The sequence below is a fragment of the Oncorhynchus kisutch genome, linkage group LG3 (assembly GCF_002021735.2).
Source record: "Oncorhynchus kisutch isolate 150728-3 linkage group LG3, Okis_V2, whole genome shotgun sequence".
In the NCBI taxonomy this organism is placed as follows: Eukaryota; Metazoa; Chordata; class Actinopteri; order Salmoniformes; family Salmonidae; genus Oncorhynchus; species Oncorhynchus kisutch.
This window is the reverse complement of record NC_034176.2, coordinates 35,894,445-35,919,409: the sequence shown is the minus strand read 5'-3', so window position 1 is coordinate 35,919,409 and position 24,965 is coordinate 35,894,445. Positions and strand designations below refer to the sequence as shown.

The following is a 24,965-nucleotide window of genomic DNA, read 5'->3' as shown; positions in this document are numbered from 1 at the left end:
ATGTCGCCCCCATTTCAAAGTATGCACTTGAACAAGTCTCTTTAATGTCTCTAGACAAAGATGGGATGAGAAATCCTCTTTTCATTACACAGTAGACAGAATAGATCCAGCCAAAACTGGGTGTATCCTATGCCCTTCATTAGTGCTAGAGAGGCCATTATTATCCTGTTAGGCTTTAACATGAGTGACGTGAGAACATGAGAGCGAGATTCTACTCCAGTCTCCCGTGACTCCTGGCCGGATGGTTAATGACACTAATACCATTCACAAGAGGGCATTCATACGCGTCCTGTCCTTCTCCAGACCTGTTCCACTCCAGACCATGTCCAGGAGACCACCAGCCTCAATTAGCTCCCAATGGCCTTTAAGAGACGTGGCGCGTGAGGGGCTGCAGAGGAGAGATGGTAGAGAGAGAAATAGCGGGGCAAAGAAAGGGAGACTTGAAAAAGTGAGGAAGAAAGGAAGAGAGCTGGGGAGAGGTGATGGCAGAGTTTGAATGCTTGGAAGCCAGACTGAGGAATGTTAGCTGGCTGCTCGGTGACCCCCTAACACTCCCTGCAGGCCAGAGAAACAGTGAAGTGGTGGAGGAGCACACACACACACAACAGCTCACTTCCCACTCCTTCACAGACCGGAACAAAACCCCAGATGGGACAGGGAGGGGCTTGCCGGGATGAAAAGTGAGTCTTATTGGATTAAATCGTCTCTTAACTATACTGAAGTGTGATGGAAAGAATCTGGGGAAACTCTAGGTGGTCTGTATCAACAAGCTTTGTTTGCTTAACTTTGAGGACCTTAGCTGGGTTTATTGCGTGCGAACTCGTCGACACGTCCACATTTTGGAGGGAAAGGCGCCTTTTGTCCGGCCCCTGACCCGCCAAATGGACCGAGGGCCTCCCTATAGTCTCAGCATGTCAGTTGGTAACCCACGGCAACTCAGAGCAGCATCAGCCATAGGGAAATAAATACAGGCTCAGACCGTAGTGACGGCGGCAGCCAAAAGCTCCAGCTACGAAAATATAAGCTGTGATTTGTCAAAACAGGGATTGTTTCAGCGCAGATAAAATGGGAATAGCATTCTTCTAATACATATTTTCTCCCACTCAGTCAAAGGGGTACAGACTGAGCACAGACATTGCAGTTGCCAGACATGAAAGTACTTGAAGCTATTTTGGTCAATACGGAACAATACCGTGATTCACTTCACAACAATGAGTGCCCCTTTTAAGAAGTTGGCTCTAACGGAGGTCTTACTGACAGACATAACAAAGGCCATGAGTGGGCCGACATCTCCCACAGTCTCTAAACAACCCAGCCTGGGCCGGGGTGGTCTTAACTTACGCGCCGCCACCTGTTCTGTCTATCCCTTCACTTCAGCAGACAGACCTGTCTGTGGCTGGCACAGTACCAGCGCCACCACTAACTGCACCATGCTCCACTTCCCATTCCATTACAGATTTCAAACAAATGTAAAAACATGGAAGGTGGAATGCTGAACTAAGGGAGGTGGCGGCATTTACTGCAGCTGAACCAGGAATCATCCACCCGGCAGCCATTACAGAGCAAAGCATGCAAGTCTGCCTTCATTAAACTCAATAAATCCCTTGAGGAATGTGTGACTGGCGCGCCGCTCCATTGTTTTGCCGGGGGCCCTCTGGGCACGGGCCGCGCCCATATCAAGAGAAGATAAGGAGATGAGTAACAATGCAGTGCCATCACACGTAATGACATATGACAGCTGGCCCGGAATCTGGCTGACTCTATAGTTAGGACTGTAGGAACCATTGTAATGTATCCGTATGCTAAAGAAATGACAAACCAACAAAAAGAAAATCAATCTTTCTCCCTTTTATGGGTTTATAAGGCAGTTCTTCGCTGGCCGACTGAGGCTGAACTCTTGCCACTAATTAATTAGCATGTGTTTGTGCCGACTGAATGGTGGAAGTGGCTGGGGCGGCTGGCTGGAAGGCTGAAGGGGAGAGGGGGCCTGGGGACACTGACTCTGTGGCCTCCCCTCATCTCTCCGCCTCTCGCTCGCCCTCCGACTCTCTGGACCTCTGCCACCAGTAACGGGCCTCATTGTCTGGGTCTAAAGGGGAGTGAGGTTTCCAACAGCCTTCTAATGAACCACCGGAACCAATCAACACATCTCAACTGCCCCTCTGTTCGGTCTGGAAGTGGCAAAAAAAACGTCCACATTCCAACATAATGACCAGACAGGCCAACGTTACAAAACCAACCGCTGCAATCTACGGTTTGAGTTCGTCCGTCAAGACAGTTTGAGTGTTGGTGCCAACGATGGACGTTACAAAACCCTTTCAGGCTGGTGACTGGGACTGAGTAATAGCCTGAAGACAGCCGGGCTGCTGTGATCATTCCAAACACTACCTACTTAAACACAGAAATTAGTAGAGAGCCCTCCCTTGCTCACCCGATGCTGTGCTCCACCACATGGCTGTGCTAATCTGGAGTGCCTGGCCAGGCGTACAGAGCCCCGCTAAGGAGCTGTCAGAGGGGAGCATTAAATCCCAGAAGACAGCAGCCAGAAGACAGATGGCCTGATGGAGGATGGATCGATGGGCCGTACCCGCCCCTCTACTCACTACCTTCCTTCGGGAGCCGTCATCACAGACAGAGGCAGGAAGTGCATCGCACGGATCATCCAAAAATTCCAGACGAAACATGATCCCAAGCAGAGTTCTTCTTCTCTAGTTCTGGTCTGGTCCCAAACCCCGGGGGGCATGTTGTATGTGGTGGTTAGTGCTTGAGGGGGGGAGCTGGGGGTAAGCATTTGTCCTCATGTTTCTGGTTGAAGGGAGCCGTATGAGGACTTTGACCTACCCCCTCAGGGACCCTCTCAAAAGGTCCCCAGCTGCAGGAGAGGGGGGATTCTATAGGGCCTATAAATAACTGTCCAAGAAGCCACAGCTCTTTTCAAAAAGGCAATACTTTAACAGATCGGGGGAGTATTAGGAAGTAGTAGGTTAGTCATGCAGAGGGAGGAACAGAACGGGGGGGGTAAACTTCTACTTAATCTCAGAATCGATCGCTGTGGTCAATGGCAACGCTAATGTGCTCCTCAGGACAAGTGGCACACATCACGTCAATCCATCAATCCCCTGCTAATCCCATATAGGCTACCTCCGGATATGTTTGTCTTTTCAGGGTCCCTCTGATGCACTTGAAGATTGGCTTTTTCCTAGGCGGGACATTCATTCCTTACTCTCAATGTTTTCTTGAGTTCGAGTACTGGGCTACGAAAGTGGTACATTGAGGAAAATCTAGAATTCAGCATGACGTCAATGAGCGTCGGATTCTTCTGACCGTACAACGATGCATCACCATCACGACCGTAGCTCCCCACCACGAGGAGTAAACACTGGCTTGTGTCCCAACTGGCCCCCTAGCCCTATTCACTTCATCGAGTCCTGGTCAAAAGTAGTGCACCGAGGGAAGTTCACTATATAGGAAATAGGGTGCCATTTGGTTTGCACCCACTGCCTTTCCCTGGGCGAGAGAGCAATGGGGGGGGGGGGGGGGGGGCTAATGAAACAAGGTAAACACAGGACTCTGGCTACCAAACTCCTGCAGCCTGCTAGTGTCATTAATCACATAACTCAGGGTTGAGGTCCTCATCCACTCCGGTAGCAATGGCTCTGCCCAAAAACTGTCACATATGCACCTTTTCCCTCACCCGCATAGACCAATTACACACACACACACACACAGAAACGTTTAATGTTTTCTTTATCAGCCTCTGCCTAGGGGTGCAGATAGATTTGGGGAAATGGTATGTAAAGAGAACTTAACAGCAATCGAGGCCCAATAATCCAGTCTCGTCACCTGTCATCAAAGAAGAGACAAGGAGCTCCCCGTCTTCACTCTCCTCACATCTCTCTCCACTCCCTTCCCTGGCTGGTGTCTACAGGACAGATGTAGGCTATGATGGGGCCTCGATCTGCCTGCCCACTCCCTCCCCTGGCTGGTGTCTACAGGACAGATGTAGGCTATGATGGGGCCTCGATCTGCCTGCCCACTCCCTCCCCTGGCTGGTGTCTACAGGACAGATGTAGGCTATGATGGGGCCTCGATCTACCTGCCCACTCCCTTCCCTTGCTGGTGTCTACAGGACAGATGTAGGCTATGATGGGGCCTCGATCTGCCTGCCCACTCCCTTCCCTGGCTGGTGTCTACAGGACAGATGTAGGCTATGATGGGGCCTCGATCTGCCTGCCCACTCTCTGCCTGCTGTGGTTGTATATTCTGGGGATTGTTGCTCTGTTATCTGCCAGATCTAAAACAAGTCTGTCGCAGGCAGGGATCCAGCAGGACAGAGAGATCGAGCCAGCCTGCCGGGTAGAGAAAGGAATGGAGGAAGACTCAATTCCCCGAAACACACACACACAGTGTTTATGGTGTTGGAGGCAAGGAGATTATAGGAGGAACTTACTACTCTCATTCCCACAGAAACAGGGCTAGCCTTATCCCCAGAGCAGGAACGCACTAAGTATATAAACACTGCAGGGGACACAAAAGCTGCTCCTCGGTCACTCCCCTTCAGTAATGTGTGTGTGTGTAAGCTGACTCAGTCTCTGTGGCCTCATCTTAATGATTTATTTCACAGTCAAAGAGAGAAAGAAACAACACTTTCAATCACCCAGTGCCCATTGACAAGCCATTGGAGGTTGCAGGCTTAGCTTTTCAAAGTGTAACCGACAAAACACAGTGCAATGTGTAATGTAGGCTTTGCATGAATGTATGCGCACATACAGCGCGCGCACACAGTGTTGAACAGGCCCTGCTCTAGTCTGGTGGATGGAAAACAGACAGATAATAAGGCAAACGAACAATCTCATTCATGCGCTGCACCTTTTATCTGCCGACACTGTTTATTCCCAAACACAAGACGGATATGAAAGGATCCATCTACAGGCCTGTCATTGCTCACCTTTTTAATTCCGTCAACCAATGACAAAAGCTTGGCAGCTGCCGGCAGGGAGAAGCAGGGGCCGGTAGGGAGAAGCAGGGGCCGTACAAGTCCGCATCCTAAATGGCACCCTATTCACTACTTTTGACCAGGCCCCAAAGAGACGATATATGTCAGGGGAGTCCGTAAGCGAGAGAGTGAGTGGGGTAGTAAGTGAGTGAGCGAGCGAGGCCAGGCATGGCTTATATCGGTCACCTTGTCAGCCTGCCAAATGGGTTATGAGAGTGCAGTCGAGGACTCTGTGGCACCCCCCTGGGTATGGTGAGAAACGCATGGCATGTCCCCCTGACCCACCTGCAACATCACAGGACACTCCAGATACCTGATGGCCAGGCCAGCAGCATGTTAATTCTAAATGCCTGTACCAGAAAGGGGAGTGTGGGAAGAGGGTCAGCTGTTCCTTTAAGTCCAGCTCCGGTTACCCAGCCCTGACACCCACTCAACCCAGGCCAAGTAGGTAGGCGGGTTGGTTGGAGGGGTGGAGGGATGGGGAGAAGTTTATGTCACATGGGTTGTGCGATAAGAGGTGTGGGAGGGGTTTGGGTAACATGGGCAGTATTGGGGGGGGGGGGGGGGCGCAACAGGCCATGCCACCTGGCAGGAGTCAGAGGCATCTCCAAGCCTCACCTTTCCCTCCCAAACTTCCCCTTCCTGCTAGAACAGCACTTATGACCAAACAACATCCCTGGGCATCTTCCATCTTCACCAGCCATTCACTGTTTGCACATTTGGGTCACTGATATTTTGTGGCGGAACAATGGCGCTCCTCACGCTCTACATGTCTTCAAATCCTGATCTGTAGGATGGAAGAGAACAGAGGAGCGCAGCCTTCCACCAAAGGCAGCCTGAGCAGACAGACAGACAGACAGACAGAGGAATGGAAATCAATAGAGGGATGGTTGGTTTTAATTTAACACAGGAACCAAACAGAGTCTGAGGAGGGAAGTCTTTGTTAATACATGTGAAACCCCCATAAGCTGCCTGAGACAGACAGTCCACAACACTTAATACCAGACACTACGTCTCAGGATGAATTCTAGATTAATTATTTTTTGTCACTCCGGCGGTTTCTCCTCACTCAGCCATTGACAGGAAAAAAAAAAGTCTGGTTTATGTTCCAAATAGCACCCTATTCCCTTTATAGTGCACTACTTTTGACCAGGGCACATAGAGCACTGGTCATAAGTAGTGTAATATAAGGGGTATACGACGCCATTTGAAACACACAGTGAGATTCTGCAACTATAGACCTCAGAGGAAGATAATTACTATTGGCTTTTCTGAATATTTTCCTTTTCCTTCACTGTGAAATCTCCCATTCTCCACCAGGGTGAGACGTAACGCCTGTACAAGCAACACAGGCTATTCCAAGCGAGGGAGCAACCCTTTGGTCTGCAGAGAACTTTTAAATGAGGCAAGTTTAAATATAACTCCGCATGGTCAGACCGACCAAGTCCTCAGTAGTAATTGAGGGCTGAGGGAGTAATCTTCACCGGGATTCATTTAACATAAGCCCTGCTGCAGTTACTGCTGCTTTAAGACGGGTTCAGGGCACGGGAACATCTGTGCAGTAGTACTCTACTGTCTACTCCCCATGCCTGCCCTCTGCCCTCTCTGCACTGTGATCTACAGCCTGTGTAGCCTGACCAGACCATCACAGAACTATACGTCATCAACGTATAGAAATAGACTCTGCGATACCAGATCCCCGCAGGGTACATCACAGCTGAAGCTCAGGGATGGGCATGGAGGTCAGGGGTTACAGAGACCTTCAACCGCTTGCCCTTAAAAAAGGCAGACGTCCCTTAAACACCATAACCAAAACAACACTGACCCCTGGGTAACCCATTCATTTAGGGCCTGGGGAGGGGGTGTATGTGACAGGGACAACCACCCCTTCAGCAGGTGTTCTTCTCCCTGAGGATTTTGAAGTCGGAAGGACAGAAAAGGTCAGAGGTGGATCATGATGCCAGCGCACCCTTAAGCATGACAGGCATCTCTGACGGCAACAGAGGTCAGGGACACGCAGCATTCCGCACATCTACACACCATTTTAGGACCGCTCCCTAGAGAGGTCACACGTTGGTGACACTAGGGTGTCTGTAAGATCACTGGAAACACACAGTATAGAAACACAGGAGTCAAAAAAGGTGAAACGAACACAAGGTTAGAAAGAAAATACAATTATCATAATTTTGGCTCCAACCCATTATCAAGCATCAGCCATCCACAGGGCAGCTGTTCAGCCATCCACAGGGCAGCCGTTCAGCCATCCACAGGGCAGCCGTTAACAGATTATCACAGCAAAGTGGAAAGTTGACAGAATGTTTCTCTCCGCCAGGCCAGGTTTTAAATGTTTTCTTTTAACTCCACCCTCTACCCCATCCCAATATGTACATGGCTCTGGGAGGAGAGGAGCTGACTATGAGTAGTTGACTTCATTCAAAGCTAGCCTTCATCTCATTGAATCTCAATCTAGGAGATTTGATATATATATCAAATCTGAGCACTGCCAAGCCTGGAAGAGAAAATCGCATTCTCAGTGTAGGACACACGTTCAAATAATATATTATAGAACACCAACAAAGACACTAAAAATCACACTAACAAAAGCACATTCCTCTGGTAACGGAGCCAACAAAATGGCTAGAGACTATCGGCATTGGAGGATTGGGGTCAGTTCCATTTGAATTCAGCAAACAAGCCAAATTCCAAATTGTCCTCATTGAAAAGCATTGACATTTCCATATACTTCCTGAATTGACTGGAATTGAAAAGGAATTGACCCCAACCCTGCTGCATTGACCCGTGTCATTGTATTTTTGCACCGAGTATGCACACTCACAGGACTCTACACACTCACAGGACTCTACACACTCACAGGACTCTACACACTCACAGGACTCTACACACTCACAGGACTCTACACACTCACAGGACTCTACACACTCACAGGACTCTACACACTCACAGGACTCTACACACTCACAGGACTCTACACACTCACAGGACTCTACACACTCACAGGACTCTACACACTCACAGGACTCTACACACTCACAGGACTCTACACACTCACAGGACTCTACACACTCACAGGACTCTACACACTCACAGGACTCTACACACTCACAGGACTCTACACACTCACAGGACTCTACACACTCACAGGACTCTACACACTCACAGGACTCTACACACTCACAGGACTCTACACACTCACAGGACTCTACACACTCACAGGACTCTACACTCACAGGACTCTACACACTCACAGGACTCTACACACTCACAGGACTCTACACACTCACAGGACTCTACACACTCACAGGACTCTACACACTCACACTTCATTTGCTTCCACATTCCTACTGACTTCACACACAATCATCATATACGCTGCTGCTACTCTGTTTATCACACATCCTGGTGCTTAGTAACCATATCCCAGTCTCCCTGCACATTGTAAATATGGTATTGGCACTGACCCTGGAACGAACCCTGTATATACACTGTAGCTTACTTCTTATTTCTCGTGTGTTTTGTTCTCATTTATTTTATAGTTCTATTGATATTGATTGCTGCATTGTTAGGAAAGAACTCGCAAGAAAAGGCATTTCACTGTAGTCCTGCACGTGGCAACAAAAAGTAACTTGAAATGAAGCCTTATTGTGAAAAGCAAAAGGCTGAAATAGTTGTCCTCTCCCGACCACAGCTTCAGTTGGCCTTTACATGGGGGGTTAGAAATCCAGTCTTGGGGGGTCACAGAGAAACTTCCACCGCTCACCCCAAATGTGATCCAAGACATCACATAGGGCTACTTCGTGTCATCAATGGAAGACGATATGTGGATCATCTGGGAATCAGAATGTTACTGACAGACTGGAAGTCTGTGGCAACGTGGGTGGGTCACTCATATATCATACTGATGACTGCTCACCAGACAGAAGACCCGTCTATAGATATCGGTCCGCGCTTCTCAGAATGCACTACAGCCTACAAATAGTGTAAATAAATAGTTAATTATGTAGGATGAGCAAGAGAAGAACCCGGTAGGGAGTAGAGACTAGTACACACACAGAGATGGACATGCTCCTCATGTAGGACAAGAATGCAAGAAAGTTATTATTGCCAGCTACTGAAGATATTTTTTAGGAAGCGGATGTATCATTAGAGCGAGAGAGACAGATTGATTGGGTAATCACAGTACTAACCTGTTTCACTTCAGCAGGCATTGTTCAAATCCCTTTCTGAAACCTCGAAGAAAGCAAAGAAATGTCCTTCTTTCCAAAAAAGTTCTCTCCTCGCTTGTCCCTTGTCCCTTATTGGCGTGAGTTAACCCGTGAGCGCAGACGCAGCTCAGAGGAAGGCAGCCATCCTTTCCCCGCGCTGTTGCTCGCTGACACACACGCTCGCACACTCCCCCCTCCCTCTCTCACACACTCCAAATCCGCTCAGAGGGGGAGAAAAAAAAAGCTTAGTCTTTCCTTTGCTCAGCAGAGACGCTGAAATGTTCAGGACAGTAGACTACAGCCACTCTGGACAAACCAAAGAGACTAAAAAGTCCCCTTTGCCTCTGACGAGTCAGACTACTGCAAAGGACGGGAAGAAACAAAACAGCACAACAGTTACCCAGAGAGAGGAACAAAACCCTGAGTTTCAGAGAAAATGGTGAAGGAGGAGGGGTGCTGGTGAATAGAATAGTTTCCAGACAGGCAGCAGTTGCCCTGTGTTCTGAGTGTAGCAGCTTCCACACTCTGCTCTCCCTCTGACTCCGACTCTCGCTCACTCCCTCTTGCAGCATCTATGCAAACGAGGGTCCTGACAGGGGGAGTAGGAAGTGGAAGGAGGAGGGGCAGGGGGCTGAGACAGACAGACACAGCTGGAGCACACACACAGAGAGCCCTGCTCTGACACCACCCCATCGACCAGAGGAGAAAAGGAGAAAGAGGGATATCAGAGTTTGGCCCCCAAAAAGAGGGCACCTCACACAGCATGTTTTTACACACATTATCAACCCCTACTCTCACCCTTCCACTCCACGCCTTTCTCTCCAAACTCCTTATGTTTCCTTCACTTCATATGAGGGGGGAAAACCGCCTGCGTGAAAGAATTCAGATATAATATGGTGACCCACTGTGAGGAAGAAAGCTCAGCTAAATCACGTAAATGTACTTGGCGAAGACTCCGACAGGAGCTCAAGTAAGGCAACTTTGTGAAGACTTTACTACACTTTGGGGAAAGAAAACCCAACAGAAAAAAAATACCGAAATCCTCAGGAGAAAGGGAAATGGCTGAGGTTTGCATTCCCCAAGCTGCATAGCATTATATTAGTTCACTTCTCTATGATGAACTCCTGATCTAGTCTAAAAGAGAGATGGTTTTACATCAAACCTCCAGCTGCACCACCATGCCCCAGCATTTATAATCTTCAAATAACACACTTCATTATGTGCCCGACAACATACCCTTCATAATATTTTCATATAACCCGTGGCACTGTGCTAGGCGCACCGCAACACTGAGCTATACATTTTTGCGGCGCAGGTAATCAAACCCACTTAGTTATTTTCTTGTCTGTCTGTCAGTATTAGGCTGGGGAACATATGGAGAAAGGGTTCACGCACAGAAAACATGCCTCACACTGACAGACAGACACCTCAGATGAAGCTGCATCTGGTAAAATCATGTTCTTCTTCCCTCAAGATGTCAGAGAAAGAGAGAGAGGGAGAGAGGGAGAAAGAGAGAGAGGGAGAGAGGGAGAAAGAGAGAGAGGGAGAGAGGGGGAAAGAGAGAGAGGGAGAGAGGGAGAAAGAGAGAGAGGGAGAGAGGGAGAAAGAGAGAGAGGGAGAGAGGCAGAAAGAGAGAGAGGGAGAGAGGCAGAAAGAGAGAGAGGGAGAGAGGCAGAAAGAGAGAGAGGGAGAGAGGGGGAGAAAGAGAGAGAGGGGGAGAAAGAGAGAGAGGGAGAGAGGGAGAAAGAGAGAGAGGCAGAGAGAGGGAGAAAGAGAGAGAGGCAGAAAGAGAGAGAGGGAGAGAGGCAGAAAGAGAGAGAGGGAGAGAGGCAGAAAGAGAGAGAGGGAGAGAGGCAGAAAGAGAGAGAGGGAGAGAGGCAGAAAGAGAGAGGGAGAGAGGCAGAAAGAGGGAGAGGGAGAGGCAGAAAGAGGGAGAGGGAGAGAGGCAGAAGAGGGAGAGGGAGAGGCAGAAAGAGGGAGAGGGAGAGGCAGAAAGAGGGAGAGGGAGAGGCAGAAAGAGGGAGAGGGAGAGGCAGAAAGAGGGAGAGGCAGAAAGAGGGAGAGGCAGAAAGAGGGAGAGGCAGAAAGAGGGAGAGGCAGAAAGAGGGAGAGGCAGAGGGAGAGGCAGAAAGAGGGAGAGGCAGAAAGAGGGAGAGGCAGAGGGAGAGGCAGAAAGAGGGAGAGGGAGAGGCAGAAAGAGGGAGAGGGAGAGGCAGAAAGAGAGAGGGAGGGAGAAGCAGAAGAAGGTACACCTATAGCTTATCTCTTGGCAGTAGACAACTTTATTACTGACCTCAACCCTGAGTCTCTCAGAGCATTCACAGTCACCCCTATCAGACCACAGCAAAATCATAGTCTACCATATTTGAACAGAGCAATCCTCAATCATGAAGCATCAAAGCCAAAGGAACTGAATAATATTTAGAAATGCTGTAGATGGAAGGAATAGTGTGTAGAAATGGTTGGATCCTGTGTTTTACATTATAGCCATTACCATATATATGATTGAATATTATCTGCTGTTGGCTTGTGTGGATGTATGTATGTGTTATGCAACATAGCGGACTTGAAACGTTGTTAACAGTTTCAGGGCCATGGGCCTTTCTCATGATGGAAAAATACAGAAGATGGGACCTGTGCAATGAGTTGGGGGGGGGGGGGGGGGGGGGGGGGGGCACATTCAGAGCGTGGGGTTGCAGAACAAGCGGTCTTTTGTTAGATAACAGGAGCCAGGTGCGAGATAACGGTATCGAGCATGAGCGCATGGATGTTCTTCACAGCAACAGTTACATCTATCAACAGAAGCGCCAAGAGGCGGGGACCCGCCTGAGCGCCTGCAATAGGCTGAGCAAGTTTAAACCACGCCCAGCCTCTACTGTGATAGACAGTTCCAACCCGTCTGTTGGCCTATCACAGTATAAAGAATACTATTTACATACATCTTGTCAGTTCTCTGTTCTGCCCTGCGTGGTATTACAGTGAGCCCGTATATACGAAAGTTGCATTTGCCATTTATTACTTAGCTAATAAAAAAATACATAGTATACAATCGGTGACTCATTGTTATATTTATCCTGATACCAGATTCGAATTTACGCAACCCTAACAGATGGTGACCACCGACGTGATCTGGTAAAGGACATCGCTGGACATTGGTCTGCCAGCTGATTGGCCAGTACTGTCGTCGGACGGTGTGTCTCACAAATCCGGACCGGTCAACTAAAAAAGGTAAGCAGACACCTGTTGTGAAAAACTAAAGTTCTGCACATTGGAGTTATCCAAATTCAGTTTTGTGAGACACCTGTTTGATGTAAGTTACTAAATTTGAACTATTATGATGTGTGAGACTGGAAAATAGTTGAGAAAGTAATATCTCCATTGGCAACTGCAATTTTATTATTGATCAACAATACTTAATGGTGCATTGTGTATGGGATGTACTAGTATGCCTGGCTGGTAGGTGGTAACAGAGAACACTTACTACATGTATGAGTGGTGGGTAACGGGTGACCACCAAAGCGTGACTGGATAGTCTGGGACTACATGTATGAGTGGTGGGTAACGGGTGACCACCAAAGCGTGACTGGATAGTCTGGGACTACATGTATGAGTGGTGGGTAACGGGTGACCACCAAAGCGTGACTGGATAGTCTGGGACTACATGTATGAGTGGTGGGTAACGGGTGACCACCAAAGCGTGACTGGATAGTCTGGGACTACATGTATGAGTGGTGGGTAACGGGTGACCACCAAAGCGTGACTGGATAGTCTGGGACTACATGTATGAGTGGTGGGTAACGGGTGACCACCAAAGTGTGACTGGATAGTCTGGGACTACATGTATGAGTGGTGGGTAACGGGTGACCACCAAAGCGTGACTGGATAGTCTGGGACTACATGTATGAATGGTGGGTAACGGGTGACCACCAAAGTGTGACTGGATAGTCTGGGACTACATGTATGAGTGGTGGGTAACGGGTGACCACCAGTGTGAATGGATAGTCTGGGACTACATGTATGAGTGGTGGGTAACGGGTGACCACCAAAGTGTGAATGGATAGTCTGGGACTACATGTATGAGTGGTGGGTAACGAGTGACCACCAAAGTGTGAATGGATAGTCTGGGACTACATGTATGAGTGGTGGGTAACGGGTGACCACCAAAGTGTGAATGGATAGTCTGGGACTACATGTATGATTCATTCTAGTTGATTATAAAAGTGTGACTGGATACTCTGGGACTACATGTATGAGTGGTGGGTAACGAGTGACCACCAAAGCGTGAATGGATAGTCTGGGACTACATGTATGAGTGGTGGGTAACGAGTGACCACCAAAGTGCGATTGGAAAGCCATATGATGTGAATGTGATGTACTAGGCAGGGCCAAGTGTGAATGACGGATAATTAAATTGATTACTTGGACTTGAGACCGATTTAGCCTTAAGGAGAGGGTCTCTCTAAGGTCCTAACAAAGCATAGGTGTGTGTGAAGTACATCGGGGAGTAAAGTCGGCGCACTGACTACCAAGTTTGAATGAGCTATTAAGTTGTTCTAGAAACGTGATCCGGTCGACACGTTAGTCATATGGGGTGATTGTATTTTTTATTTTGTACATTTGGTATTGAAGTAAAGGTGATAATCCGGGGGACACTAGACTACTTAATACCCTAGGGGACCCACAGCGCATAATTGAGTTCTTACTTTAGACCTAATTGGGGGCCGATTTAGCCGTAAGGAAAGGGTACCACTTGGGTTTTAGTAAAGGCATAGGTTGTTGACAGTATTGTAGTGTACATAAAATGTTGTTGGAAATAGAAAAGGTGTTGAAAATGCTGAAGTCCACTCTAGAAGTGAATGAAGGCAGAGAGGGTAAGGAGTGGAAGAGACGGGGTGAGAAGCTGTACAGAGAATGGATAGAAGGCGGGGCCATTGCGTCTCCTACTGGTCTGCTTACTGGGGTGAATGAAGATTTGTGTGTGTATGGTGTAAATTGAAGCTTACTGGCGTGAATGAAGATTTGTGAGACTCAAATTGTGTGCATGAAATACGCTTGATATTCAGTCGGGGACTAATATGGGTATGAATGAGGTCGGGGACTAATATGGGTATGAATGAGGTCGGGGACTAATATCGGTATGAATGAGGTCGGGGACAAACAATTAGGCAACAACAAATTCAATTCCTTTCAGACAACTTCCTGGACAAAACATTCCACTGTAATAGTGAAGGAGTAAACTTAACAGTAGAAAACCTAAACAGTATATTTCACCTCTCAGCTTCCCTATCAAATCAAAAAATGTCAAACAAAAAACCCAAAGAAAATTAACAATGATAAATGGTTTGATGAAGAATGCAAAAAACCTTAAGAAATCGAGAAACCTATCCAACCAAAAACAGAGAGACCCAGAAAACCTGTGTCTATGCCTTCACTAGTGAATCACTAAAACAATACAGAAATAAACTACATGAAAAGAACAGCACATCAGAAATCAGCTCAATGCAATTGAAGAATCCATTGACTAAACACTTCCTTTCCTCAGTGAAAACAAATAGGCTTTTTACCAAATGACCGTACGACAGACCACACATGCACCCTGCACACCCTAACTGACTGACAAACAAACCAAAACAAAGGCACAGTCTTCTCATGCGTTGTTGATTGTTTAAAAAAAGCATTTGACTCAATTTGGCATGAGGGTCTGCTTTACAAATTGATAACAAACATTATTAAATACATGTATACAAACAACAACTGTGTGGTTAAAATAGGCAAAAACACACATTTCTTTCCACAGTTTGTCAGACCTGGGCCCTGACAGTAAATCTCAGTAATACAAAAATAATGATGTTCCAAAAAAGGTTGTCGCCAGGACCACAAATACAAATTTAATCTAGACACCCTTGCCCTAGAGTACACAAAAAAACTATACATACCTCGGCCTAAACATCAGCACCACAGGTAACTTCCACAAAGCTGTGAACGAGCTGAGAGGCAAGGCAAGAGGGGCCTTTAATGCCATCAAAAGGAACATAAAATTTGACATAGCATTTAATGTGGTAAAAAAATAGTTAAAGAACCAATTGCCCTTTATGGTTGTGAGGTCTGGGGTCCGCTCACCAACCAAGAATTCACAAAAATGGGACAAACAGCAAATTGAGACTCTGCACGCAGAATTCTGCAAAAAATATCATCGTGTGCAACGTAAAACACCAAATTCATGCAGAGCAGAATTAGGCCGATACCCACTAATTATCAGAATACAGAAAAGAGCCGTTAAATTCTACAACCACCTAAAAGGGAAGTGATTCCTAAACCTTCCATAACAAAGCCGTCACCCACAGAGAGATGAACCTGGAGAAGAGTCCCCTAAGCCAGCTGGTCCTGGGGCTCTGTTCACAAACATAAACAAACCCCACAGAGCCCCAGGACAGCAACACAATTAGACCCAACCAAATCATGAGAAAACAAAAAGATAATTACTTGACATGTTGGAAAGAATTCACAAAAAAACTGAATAAACTAGAACGCCCATTCTCCCCATTATACTTTACTTCATTTATTTAAATCTGTTAAATTACTGAAATTAGTTTTGGTATAGTTTAGGTTCAGTTTCAAAGCAATAATCATCCAGATAATCAGCAGGCCCTACTGTCGGGAGAAGGAGTGGAGCAGGCCCTACTGTCGGGAGAAGGTGTGGAGCAGGCCCTACTGTCGGGAGAAGGTGTGGAGCAGGCCCTACTGTCGGGAGAAGGTGTGGAGCAGGCCCTACTGTCGGGAGAAGGAGTGGAGCAGGCCCTACTGTCGGGAGAAGGAGTGGAGCAGGCCCTACTGTCGGGAGAAGGAGTGGAGCAGGCCCTACTGTCGGGAGAAGGTGTGGAGCAGGCCCTACTGTCGGGAGAAGGAGTGGAGCAGGCCCTACTGTCGGGAGAAGGAGTGGAGCAGGCCCTACTGTCGGGAGAAGGAGTGGAGCAGGCCCTACTGTCGGGAGAAGGAGTGGAGCAGGCCCTACTGTCGGGAGAAGGAGTGGAGCAGGCCCTACTGTCGGGAGAAGGAGTGGAGCAGGCCCTACTGTCGGGAGAAGGAGTGGAGCAGGCCCTACTGTCGGGAGAAGGAGTGGAGCAGGCCCTACTGTCGGGAGAAGGAGTGGAGCAGGCCCTACTGTCGGGAGAAGGAGTGGAGCAGGCCCTACTGTCGGGAGAAGGAGTGGAGCAGGCCCTACTGTCGGGAGAAGGAGTGGAGCAGGCCCTACTGTCGGGAGAAGGAGTGGAGCAGGCCCTACTGTCGGGAGAAGGAGTGGAGCAGGCCCTACTGTCGGGAGAAGGAGTGGAGCAGGCCCTACTGTCGGGAGAAGGAGTGGAGCAGGCCCTACTGTCGGGAGAAGGAGTGGAGCAGGCCCTACTGTCGGGAGAAGGAGTGGAGCAGGCCCTACTGTCGGGAGAAGGAGTGAAGCAGGCCCTAATGTTGGGAGGAGGAGGGGCAATGGGGAAAACCATTTTTAAAAATGACATGCCCTCCCAGAACTGGTTATAACTCCAGTACTGTTTGTGATATTAAGAATCTAACACACCGCCAGTGTGTTATATAGACAAAATTACTGCTTTAGCGGTTCTCATGTTAAAAGGTCCAATGCAGCCATTTTTATCTCATTATCAATTCATTTCTGGGTAACAATTAAGTACCTTACTGTGATTGCTTTCAATTAAAATGGTCAAAAAGAAACAAAAGCTTCGAAGCCAAGGTTAATTTCTCAAGCAAGGATTTTGTTAGGACTTTCGGAGGTTGGGGAAAACAGAACATTTGCTGTTAATGGCAGAGAGGTTTGGAACGCTATTTCTTACTGGTCTATTAACTCATTTAATCAACAAAACAGGCTGAAGTTTCAGGCGGTCTTTTCAAACAGATATTACACTAAAAGGGCATTATCATTTTGACAATTTTACAGCATTATTCCAACCTCAGCGTAGAAATACACTGAGCATACAAAACAGTCACCAGTTGAATCCATGATCCCTTATTGACGTCACTTGAATCAGTATAGATGAAGGGGAGGAGACAGGTTAAAGGAGGAGTTTTAAATCTTGAGACAATTGAGCCATGGATTTGTGTGTGCGCCCCATTCAGAGGGTGAATGGGCAGGGTATGGTAGTAGGTGTCAGGCACACCGGTTTGTGTCAAGAACAGCAACTCTGCTGGGGTTTTCCACGCAAAACAGTTTCCCATGTGTATCAAGAATGGTCCACCACCCAAAGGACATCCAGCCAACTTGGTTCTTAATGTTTGGTATACTCAGTGTATATAAAACATGGGGACATTTTTGACTGCACTGGGCCTTTAACACTCATCAATCCAATACCTTGATAGTTGAATAGAATGATTATGGCACTCTTTGAACAAGCCTATACAATCAAACTCCTTCCAAATGTCTTCCTCCCTCCATTCTCTCTCCTTCTCCCTCATTCTGCCGGCTCTCTTTGTGTCTTTTCTTTCATTGATTGTGTGTGTCGGTGGTGGAGTCCCCAGGCGGCCACACTACACAGGTCTGGCAAAACGAGGCCCTGGGAGAGCGCAAGAGAGGCAAGGAAAGACAGACAGAGAGTGGGACTACAGTCGTAGCTCCTATTCGTTGCCACATTCTTCCTCTGGCAAAAATGATTCTCTCCATCCCTCCAAACCTTAAACTCAAAGACCCCGTGAGAGACACGGCATGTGTCCACATGCCAGACCTGACTACCACTCTGCCCTGCAGTAAATGCCTTAACGTGCTAAGTCAAGAGGCCCAGGGTTTGTTGCTGGCCAAGAGAAGCACATAACTCACTCTCTCACTCAGACCAGCCCCAACCCCAGGCCTAGCCCCAACCCCAGGCCTAAACCCACTGGGTGGGTGGGTGGAAGTGGTACATGGGGCTGGGCTGCAACGACATGAGTGGTATGACTGATATGTGGCGTATACCGAGCTCATGGTACAAATAAGCTGCCTTCACTGTGAATCCATTCACTGCCGGTCTCTGTGGTCCAGTTAGTCTACCCACATGGTAGTGGCTAGGCCTATGAGCTTGTCTTGCATGTGTACTTCTTGAACCCAACATATTGATGGAATACAACTGCTGTTGCTGGTTTGCTGTGCAATTTACATGCTTGTAACTCATGTAGTAAAAATGTCGCACAAGTACCTGAAACGTATGAGCATAATTAAATCGAGGCTTTGAAGAGCCAAACACCTCTAAACTACAAAGCACGCGGAGCATTTCCGGCTGGTTTCAATTTAGTCCTCCAATCAAGGGGTGGTGGGGGTCAGTTTCCAACCTTGTTTGGTTATATACCCAGCTAGTCAGAGGCAAAAGGTCACATTCCTGGAGTGGCACGGGGATCTAATAAAGGAGAGAGGACACCCCCTTATTTTAAACACATGGGTCGTTGTGACTAACTCTGACTCCAGGATCAGACAATCACGACCATCGCTCCAACAGAGAGAGACATTTAATGCTGGTCAGAGACCAGACAGATGTGTCGCTGCTCAACCCCCAACATACAGACTTTCTATGAAAGACATTATGTCCTGAAGGGGGGAATAGAAGCGATTTTTAGAAGCACTGTGCTAGTGAATGTAATAGTTAAATGGATTGTGATCAAATGGCAGGGAGGTGCACAAGGACATTAAGGCTTGATGGGCTGATCAGAAGGATGACGGTCTGAGCCTCACCACAGGAATATAAAAAGCCTGTCGTACAAAAGGCATCTCTCCATCTTCCTTTCTCAGTCTCTCTCTCCCCCTCTCCCTCCCCCCGTCTCTCATGAATACAAGGAATGTGCCCATGTCCTCCTATGTTAGCCATGCATTGAGCTGGGATACAAAGAGGGCTTAGCCCCTTCGCAATCACCACTGTAATTCATGGACCAGCGACTCAAGTGTTGAGGGGGGAGGGGATAAAATACAGTATACACGGTAGTATAGTGTTGCCTGGCTACCAAAACACCTTGCAACCGGACAAACGCTACACCACGCCCACAGACGTTAGCTTCTTCTCCTCAATGAGTCTGGATCGGAGTACCTCCGACGATTTCTAGACGGTCTGATTGGTTGGGCCAGAGCCAAAACACACATGGGTAAAGCAGCGTTTTGATACTCTGATTGGTTCGAGACGATCCGAACGCTGATTACTTTGTTTTGTACAACCCCCCCCCCCCCCCTCATTTTGACGTCACCACAAACAACTTAAACAACGGCAGTCTCAGACTGAAGTATGTAGCGAACATAGAGCCGAGGAAGAATTCACTGAGTCGCAAGGCAAAGTATAGGGCCCATTTCTCTCTATGCTTAGATTCAGAAAGCGTAGCCAGGGGGGGGGGAAAGGGGAAAAGTAAAAGTGATAAACTTGCACATGGGTTTACAACTGTGAACCCAATGGAGTCTGAATGTCTTTCTACACAGAAGTACAATGTGATTGTTACAACCGGGCTACAGAAAGAGATAACAGCCCCAGAAGATGTGGGCCACATACAGAAACAGTGCAGCCGGGAAGCAAATACAAAACAAACAATGCAGGAGTTCTCAAACACAGGTAATTAGGCATTTACGGGAGGCGAGAATGTTCCTAATGGGAGGAGAAAGGGGTAGAGGGGGAAAAGGTAGGAGGAATGGTATTGGGGGAGACTGAGGTTCATTGTTAGGCAAGTGATTTACGAGAAGTCGGGGGCTCCTAGGCTCTGCCAGTGAGGGATATATCTGCCTGCGAACGCCATAGCACTGTGCTTGGGGCCTTTGTGTCCATTGTGGCATGGCCAGTGAGGGTGTGTGTATGTGTGTGAAGAGTGATGCGGCGCCATCACCGGACCAGACTGAGGCCCATATCTCACCCACAAACCACACTGAGATCAAAGGATGGACTGTTCCTCTAAAGCAGTGGTACCCAAACTGTAGGGCGCTCCCCAGAGTGGTCAGCGGGGGCTTGGGGGTCCCCCCCCCGAATTATTTTTAAATAAAATAAATAAACATTTAAACTTCACTAGGGTAGGGGGCAGCATTCGGAATTTTGGATGAAAAGCATGCCCAAATTAAACTGTCGGCTACTCAGTCCCAGAAGATAGGATATGCATATAGATTTGGATAGAAAACTCTAAAGTTTCCAAAACTGTTAAAATCATGTCTGTGAGTATAACAGATCTGATATGGCAGGGGAAACGCTGAGGAAAATCCAACCAGGAAGTACTATTATTTTGAAAGGCTGTTTTTCCATTGAAAGCCTATCCACCATACAAAGACTTAGGACACAGTTCACGAGCTCTGCGCCTTCCTCTACATGTGACCAGTCTTTAGGCAATGTTTCAGGCTTTTACTCTGAAAAATGAGGGCGATACAGTACTTTCAATCAGTGGCCAGTGGAAATTTCCATTCATCAGCCATGCGCCCTGATCGTGAAAGTGCCTTTCTTGTTTCTCCTTTCCTATTGACGAAGCTTTTGTCCGGTTTAAATATTATTGATTATTTATAACAAAAATAACCGTAGGATTGATTTTAAACATTATTTGGCATGTTTCTACTAACTTTTACTGTACTTTTTAAAACCTTTCATCCTGGAATTAATGCACGCGACTTCTGCATTCGGATTACTGGACAAAACGCGAACAAAAAAGGTTTTTGCTCATAAAGAGGGACATTATCAAACGAAACGAACATTTATTGTCTAACATGGAGACCTGGGAGTGCCATCAGAAGAAGATCAAAGGTATGGGATTAATTTTAATGCTATTTCTGACCATTTGTGACACTCCTTGGCTGGAAAATGGCTGCATGCGTTTGTGGCTAGCTAACATAATCGCAAAGTGTGCTTTCGCCGTAAAGCGTTTTTGAAATATGACACTGCGTTTGCATTAAGGAGAAGTTCATCTATATTTCCATGAAAACACTTGTATAGTTTATCGATGTTTATGATGAGTATTTGTCATTTTATGTGGCTCTCTGCACTTTCACCGGATGTTTGTTTGAGACGATGTATTTCTGACCACAACGCGCCAATATTTTTTATATAAATATGAACTTCACCGAACAAAACATACATGTATTGTGTAACATTAAGTCCTATGAGTGTCATCTGATGAAGATCATCAAAGGTTAGTGATTAATTTTATCTATATTTCAGCTTTTTGTGAATGCTCTTTTTGGCTGGAAAAATGGCTCTGTTATTCTGTGAATAGGCACTCACCTAACATAATCATTTGGTTTGCTTTCGCAAAGCCTTTTTGAAATCGGACACGGTGGCTGGATTTACAAGTGTATCTTTAAAATGGTGTAAAATACATGCATGTTTGAGGAATTTTAATTATGGGATTTCTGTTGGTTTGAATTTGGCGCCCTGCAGTTTCACTGGCTATTGACGAGGTGGGACGCTATCGTCCCACGTACCCTAGAGGTTTTAAGTAACTCAGTCCGGCTTTAAACTTACTCCTGAAAGTTGTAATAGCAGAATGCACAAGGTGCAATTTCGAAATTGGGTAGTGCATCATCAGTTCCTCTTGTCATGTCAGTCATTGCACACCTTAGTTATTTATAACTTGCAAGAAATGTCCAGATCAATTAGCCCATGTCAGCTAAATTGTTTTACTTATTTAAAAAAAAATGGCCCATAGATATTGTTGTCAAAAGTTTGGTCACCTGCTCTAATGGAATCTCACATGCCTTTGAAAGCTACACAACATTTGCAGGGTAGTCGGTAGTGCACCCTGCCCCAGCCCATCTCACGAGCTATACAGTCTTAATACTAAACCAGATCAAACACTACATAGCGAAAGGATGTACATGTTAACGTTATCTGGGATTTAGCCATCATCTTCAGTATTTCTGTTATTTGTGGGTGTGTGTGTGTTTGTGTGTGTATAGAGATGAGCTCTGTGTTGGACGGTTGGTGTTCCTAGATGAAGGCCGACACTAGCGTTGTTAGTATCGGTCTTAAAAATAAATGAGTGACACACGATATAATTAAACTCCCAGTAAAACACCAACTTTTCAGCATCACTGTGTCTTCTTCAGGGTCATACCAACTGAGCCAAACAAGGCCATAGTGTAGTATTAATGAAATGAGGTCATCTCTGTAGACTAGGCCAGACATAAAGGGGTGGGCGCTGAGTGCTGTCTGACAGGCACCATTCTCAGAGGGTCTCCATGTGTCACCACTTGACCTTTCACGCCTCGATGAGACTGCTCCAGGCAAATATCTATTTACCAAAGCAGGAGAAACCGACATGGACTGTGTCCAAAATGGCACCCTACTCCCTATATAGTGCACACATTTTTACCAGGGCCTATAGGGTCCTGGTCAAAAGTAGTGTACTAGAAAGGGAATAGGGTGCCATTTGGAAAGCACACATGGTTTTAGTGTGTCCCTGGTCGAACATGTGAGAGAGGACTGAAAGACATGCTTCATGTCAGTGATTCAGAGTCGATGATTCCATTATATACGCCGTCTGACAGCATTGTCTTGATATTCTTGAGAAGAAACCATTAAAAACACACAGCGCTTCAGTAAAGTGTTCAATCATGATGAGTGAGGGTCAAAAAGTCTTCGGAAATATGTCTTGGGAAATCGGCTGACGGGTGTTAAATATTTCCACCCATAACATTCCTGATCCACATCGACTAACACAGCACGTGACGATAACAAACTCTTCATGAAGTAACAACTCACCACACTGGATCATGTCGTTTTGTCTGTCCATTACCCCAAGCACTTCACTACACCCGCAATAACATCTGCTAAATATGTGTATATGTGACCAATACAATTGGATTTGATTTCATGTAGCAGTGAACAGCTAAAGCCAGCCAGCTAAATAGGGATGTAGATGCTAGCTAAACCCAAAAGCAGTGAATTATTTCATGTTTGTGTTGTTTTGACCACCATGCTGATCTAACGCTCTACAGGAGACTCGTGAATCATACGGAGGAGCTCTGCAGAGCATGATCAAACACACCTGTGAACAGCAGGATCAGGGTGGGTCTCTTTCCCCTCTCCCCTGATGATCAGACAGTCTTTACAAACCTTCGTCTACTCTGGGGATCCCAATAACCCACTGCTAACATTGCGTTCGTACAAGCATCAACTCTTACCCTCCGAGGTCCAGAGGCCTGCTAGTTTTCTGTTTTACCTGATAATGAATTGCACCCACCTGGTGTCTCAAGTCTAAATCAGAACCTGATTAGAGGGGAACAAATGAAAAAACTTCAGTGGAACTGGCTTTGAGGACAAGAGTTGAGTTTGAGGGGTATAAACCATTTTGGTCATGAATTTTGGAAAGTTTGGTACCACCTTGTCAAAGGCTTGCATCGAAAACAGCAGAACGAGAGAACAAGGCAGGACAGAAAACAGTGGCAGCTGCTAGCTATAGAGCCCAACCCCTTTCTGGAGTTGGAGAGAGCTCTGTCTAAATCAATTTTATTAAAAATGTACCCTGTGTTCCATTAATCAGACTGACTGCTTCTCCTCTCTGACCCCAACTCTAAATAACAGATGGGCCCATCGATTGCTACCCCTTCGCTGACGACTGGGAGCCCCCGAGCAAAAGGCTGCTGACCCCCGGCCCATTTAATCCATCATTCAGGGAGGAGAGAGGGGATGTGTGTGTGTGTGTGTGCGCGCGTGTGGGGGGGGGGGGGGGGGGGTCTGCAAGCGGAAAGGTTAGGAGAGTTGGATGCCTTACTTTGTCCAACAGAGAGCCGGGTACATTCCTCCATTCTCCATCCTCCAGTGCATTCAGAAAGTTTTCAGACCCCTTGACTTTATTCACATTTTGTTACATTACAGCCTTATTCTAAAATGGATTACATTATTTTCAGTCTACACACAATACCCCATAATGGCAAAGCGAAAACAGGTTTTTAGAAATGATTGTTAATTTATTCAAAATAAAAAACAGAAATTGAAGTATGAGACTTGAAATTCAACATCCTTGAGATGTTTCTACAACTTGATTGGAGTGTACCTGTGGTAAATTCAATTGACTGGACATGATTTGAAAAGGTACACCCTTGTCTATATAAAGGGTCCCACAGTTGACAGTGCATGTCAGAGCAAAAACCAAGCCACGAGTTCGAATGAATTATTCGTAGAGCTCCGAGGCACAGATCTGTGGAAGGGTACAAAAATAACTCTGCAGCATTGAAGGTCCCCAAGAACACAGTGGCCTCTATCATTCTTAAATGGTAGTTTGGAACTACTAAGACACTGACTAGAGCTGGCCACCCGGCCAAACTGAGCAATCAGAAGGGCCTTGCTCAGGGAGGTGACCAAGCGCCCAATGGTGGCTCCACAGTTATTATGTGGAGATGGCAGAACCTTCCAGAAGTACAACCATCTCTGCAGCACTCCACCAATCAGGCCGTTATGGTAGAGTGGCCAGACGGAAGCCATTCCTCAGTAAAATGCAGATGACAGTCTGCCAAAAGGCACCTAAAGACTCTCAGACCATGAGAACCAAGATTCTCTGGTCTGATGAAACCAAGATTGAACACTTTGGCTTGAATGCCAAGCGTCACGTCTGGAGGAAACTTGGCACCATCCTTACGGTGAAGCATGGTGGTGGCAGCATCATGCTGTGGGGGTGTTTTACAGGGGCAGGGAGACTAGTCAGGAGAGGGAAAGATGAACGGCGCGAAGTACAGAGAGATCCTAGATGAAAATCTGCTCCAGAGCGCTCAGGACCTCGGACTAGGGCGAAGGTTCACCTTCCAGCAGGACAACGACCTTAAGCAC

General features: G+C 46.9%; 1 protein-coding gene across 12 annotated transcripts in view; it reads right to left on the bottom strand.

The window, feature by feature from the left end:
• The window catches only part of LOC109881845 (armadillo repeat protein deleted in velo-cardio-facial syndrome homolog), a 235,978-nt gene that overhangs the window by 100,576 nt on the left and 110,437 nt on the right, over positions 1–24,965 (bottom strand). The window contains exon 1 of one of the 12 annotated variants that reach the window (XM_031805162.1): positions 9,202–9,792. The exons of the other annotated variants lie outside the window; for them this stretch is intronic. Coding sequence (XP_031661022.1) covers positions 9,202–9,222 — 21 coding nt within the window. The 5' untranslated portion in view covers positions 9,223–9,792. Of the gene's footprint in view, positions 1–9,201; positions 9,793–24,965 lie in introns of those variants that run through there. 12 annotated transcript variants of the gene reach the window in all.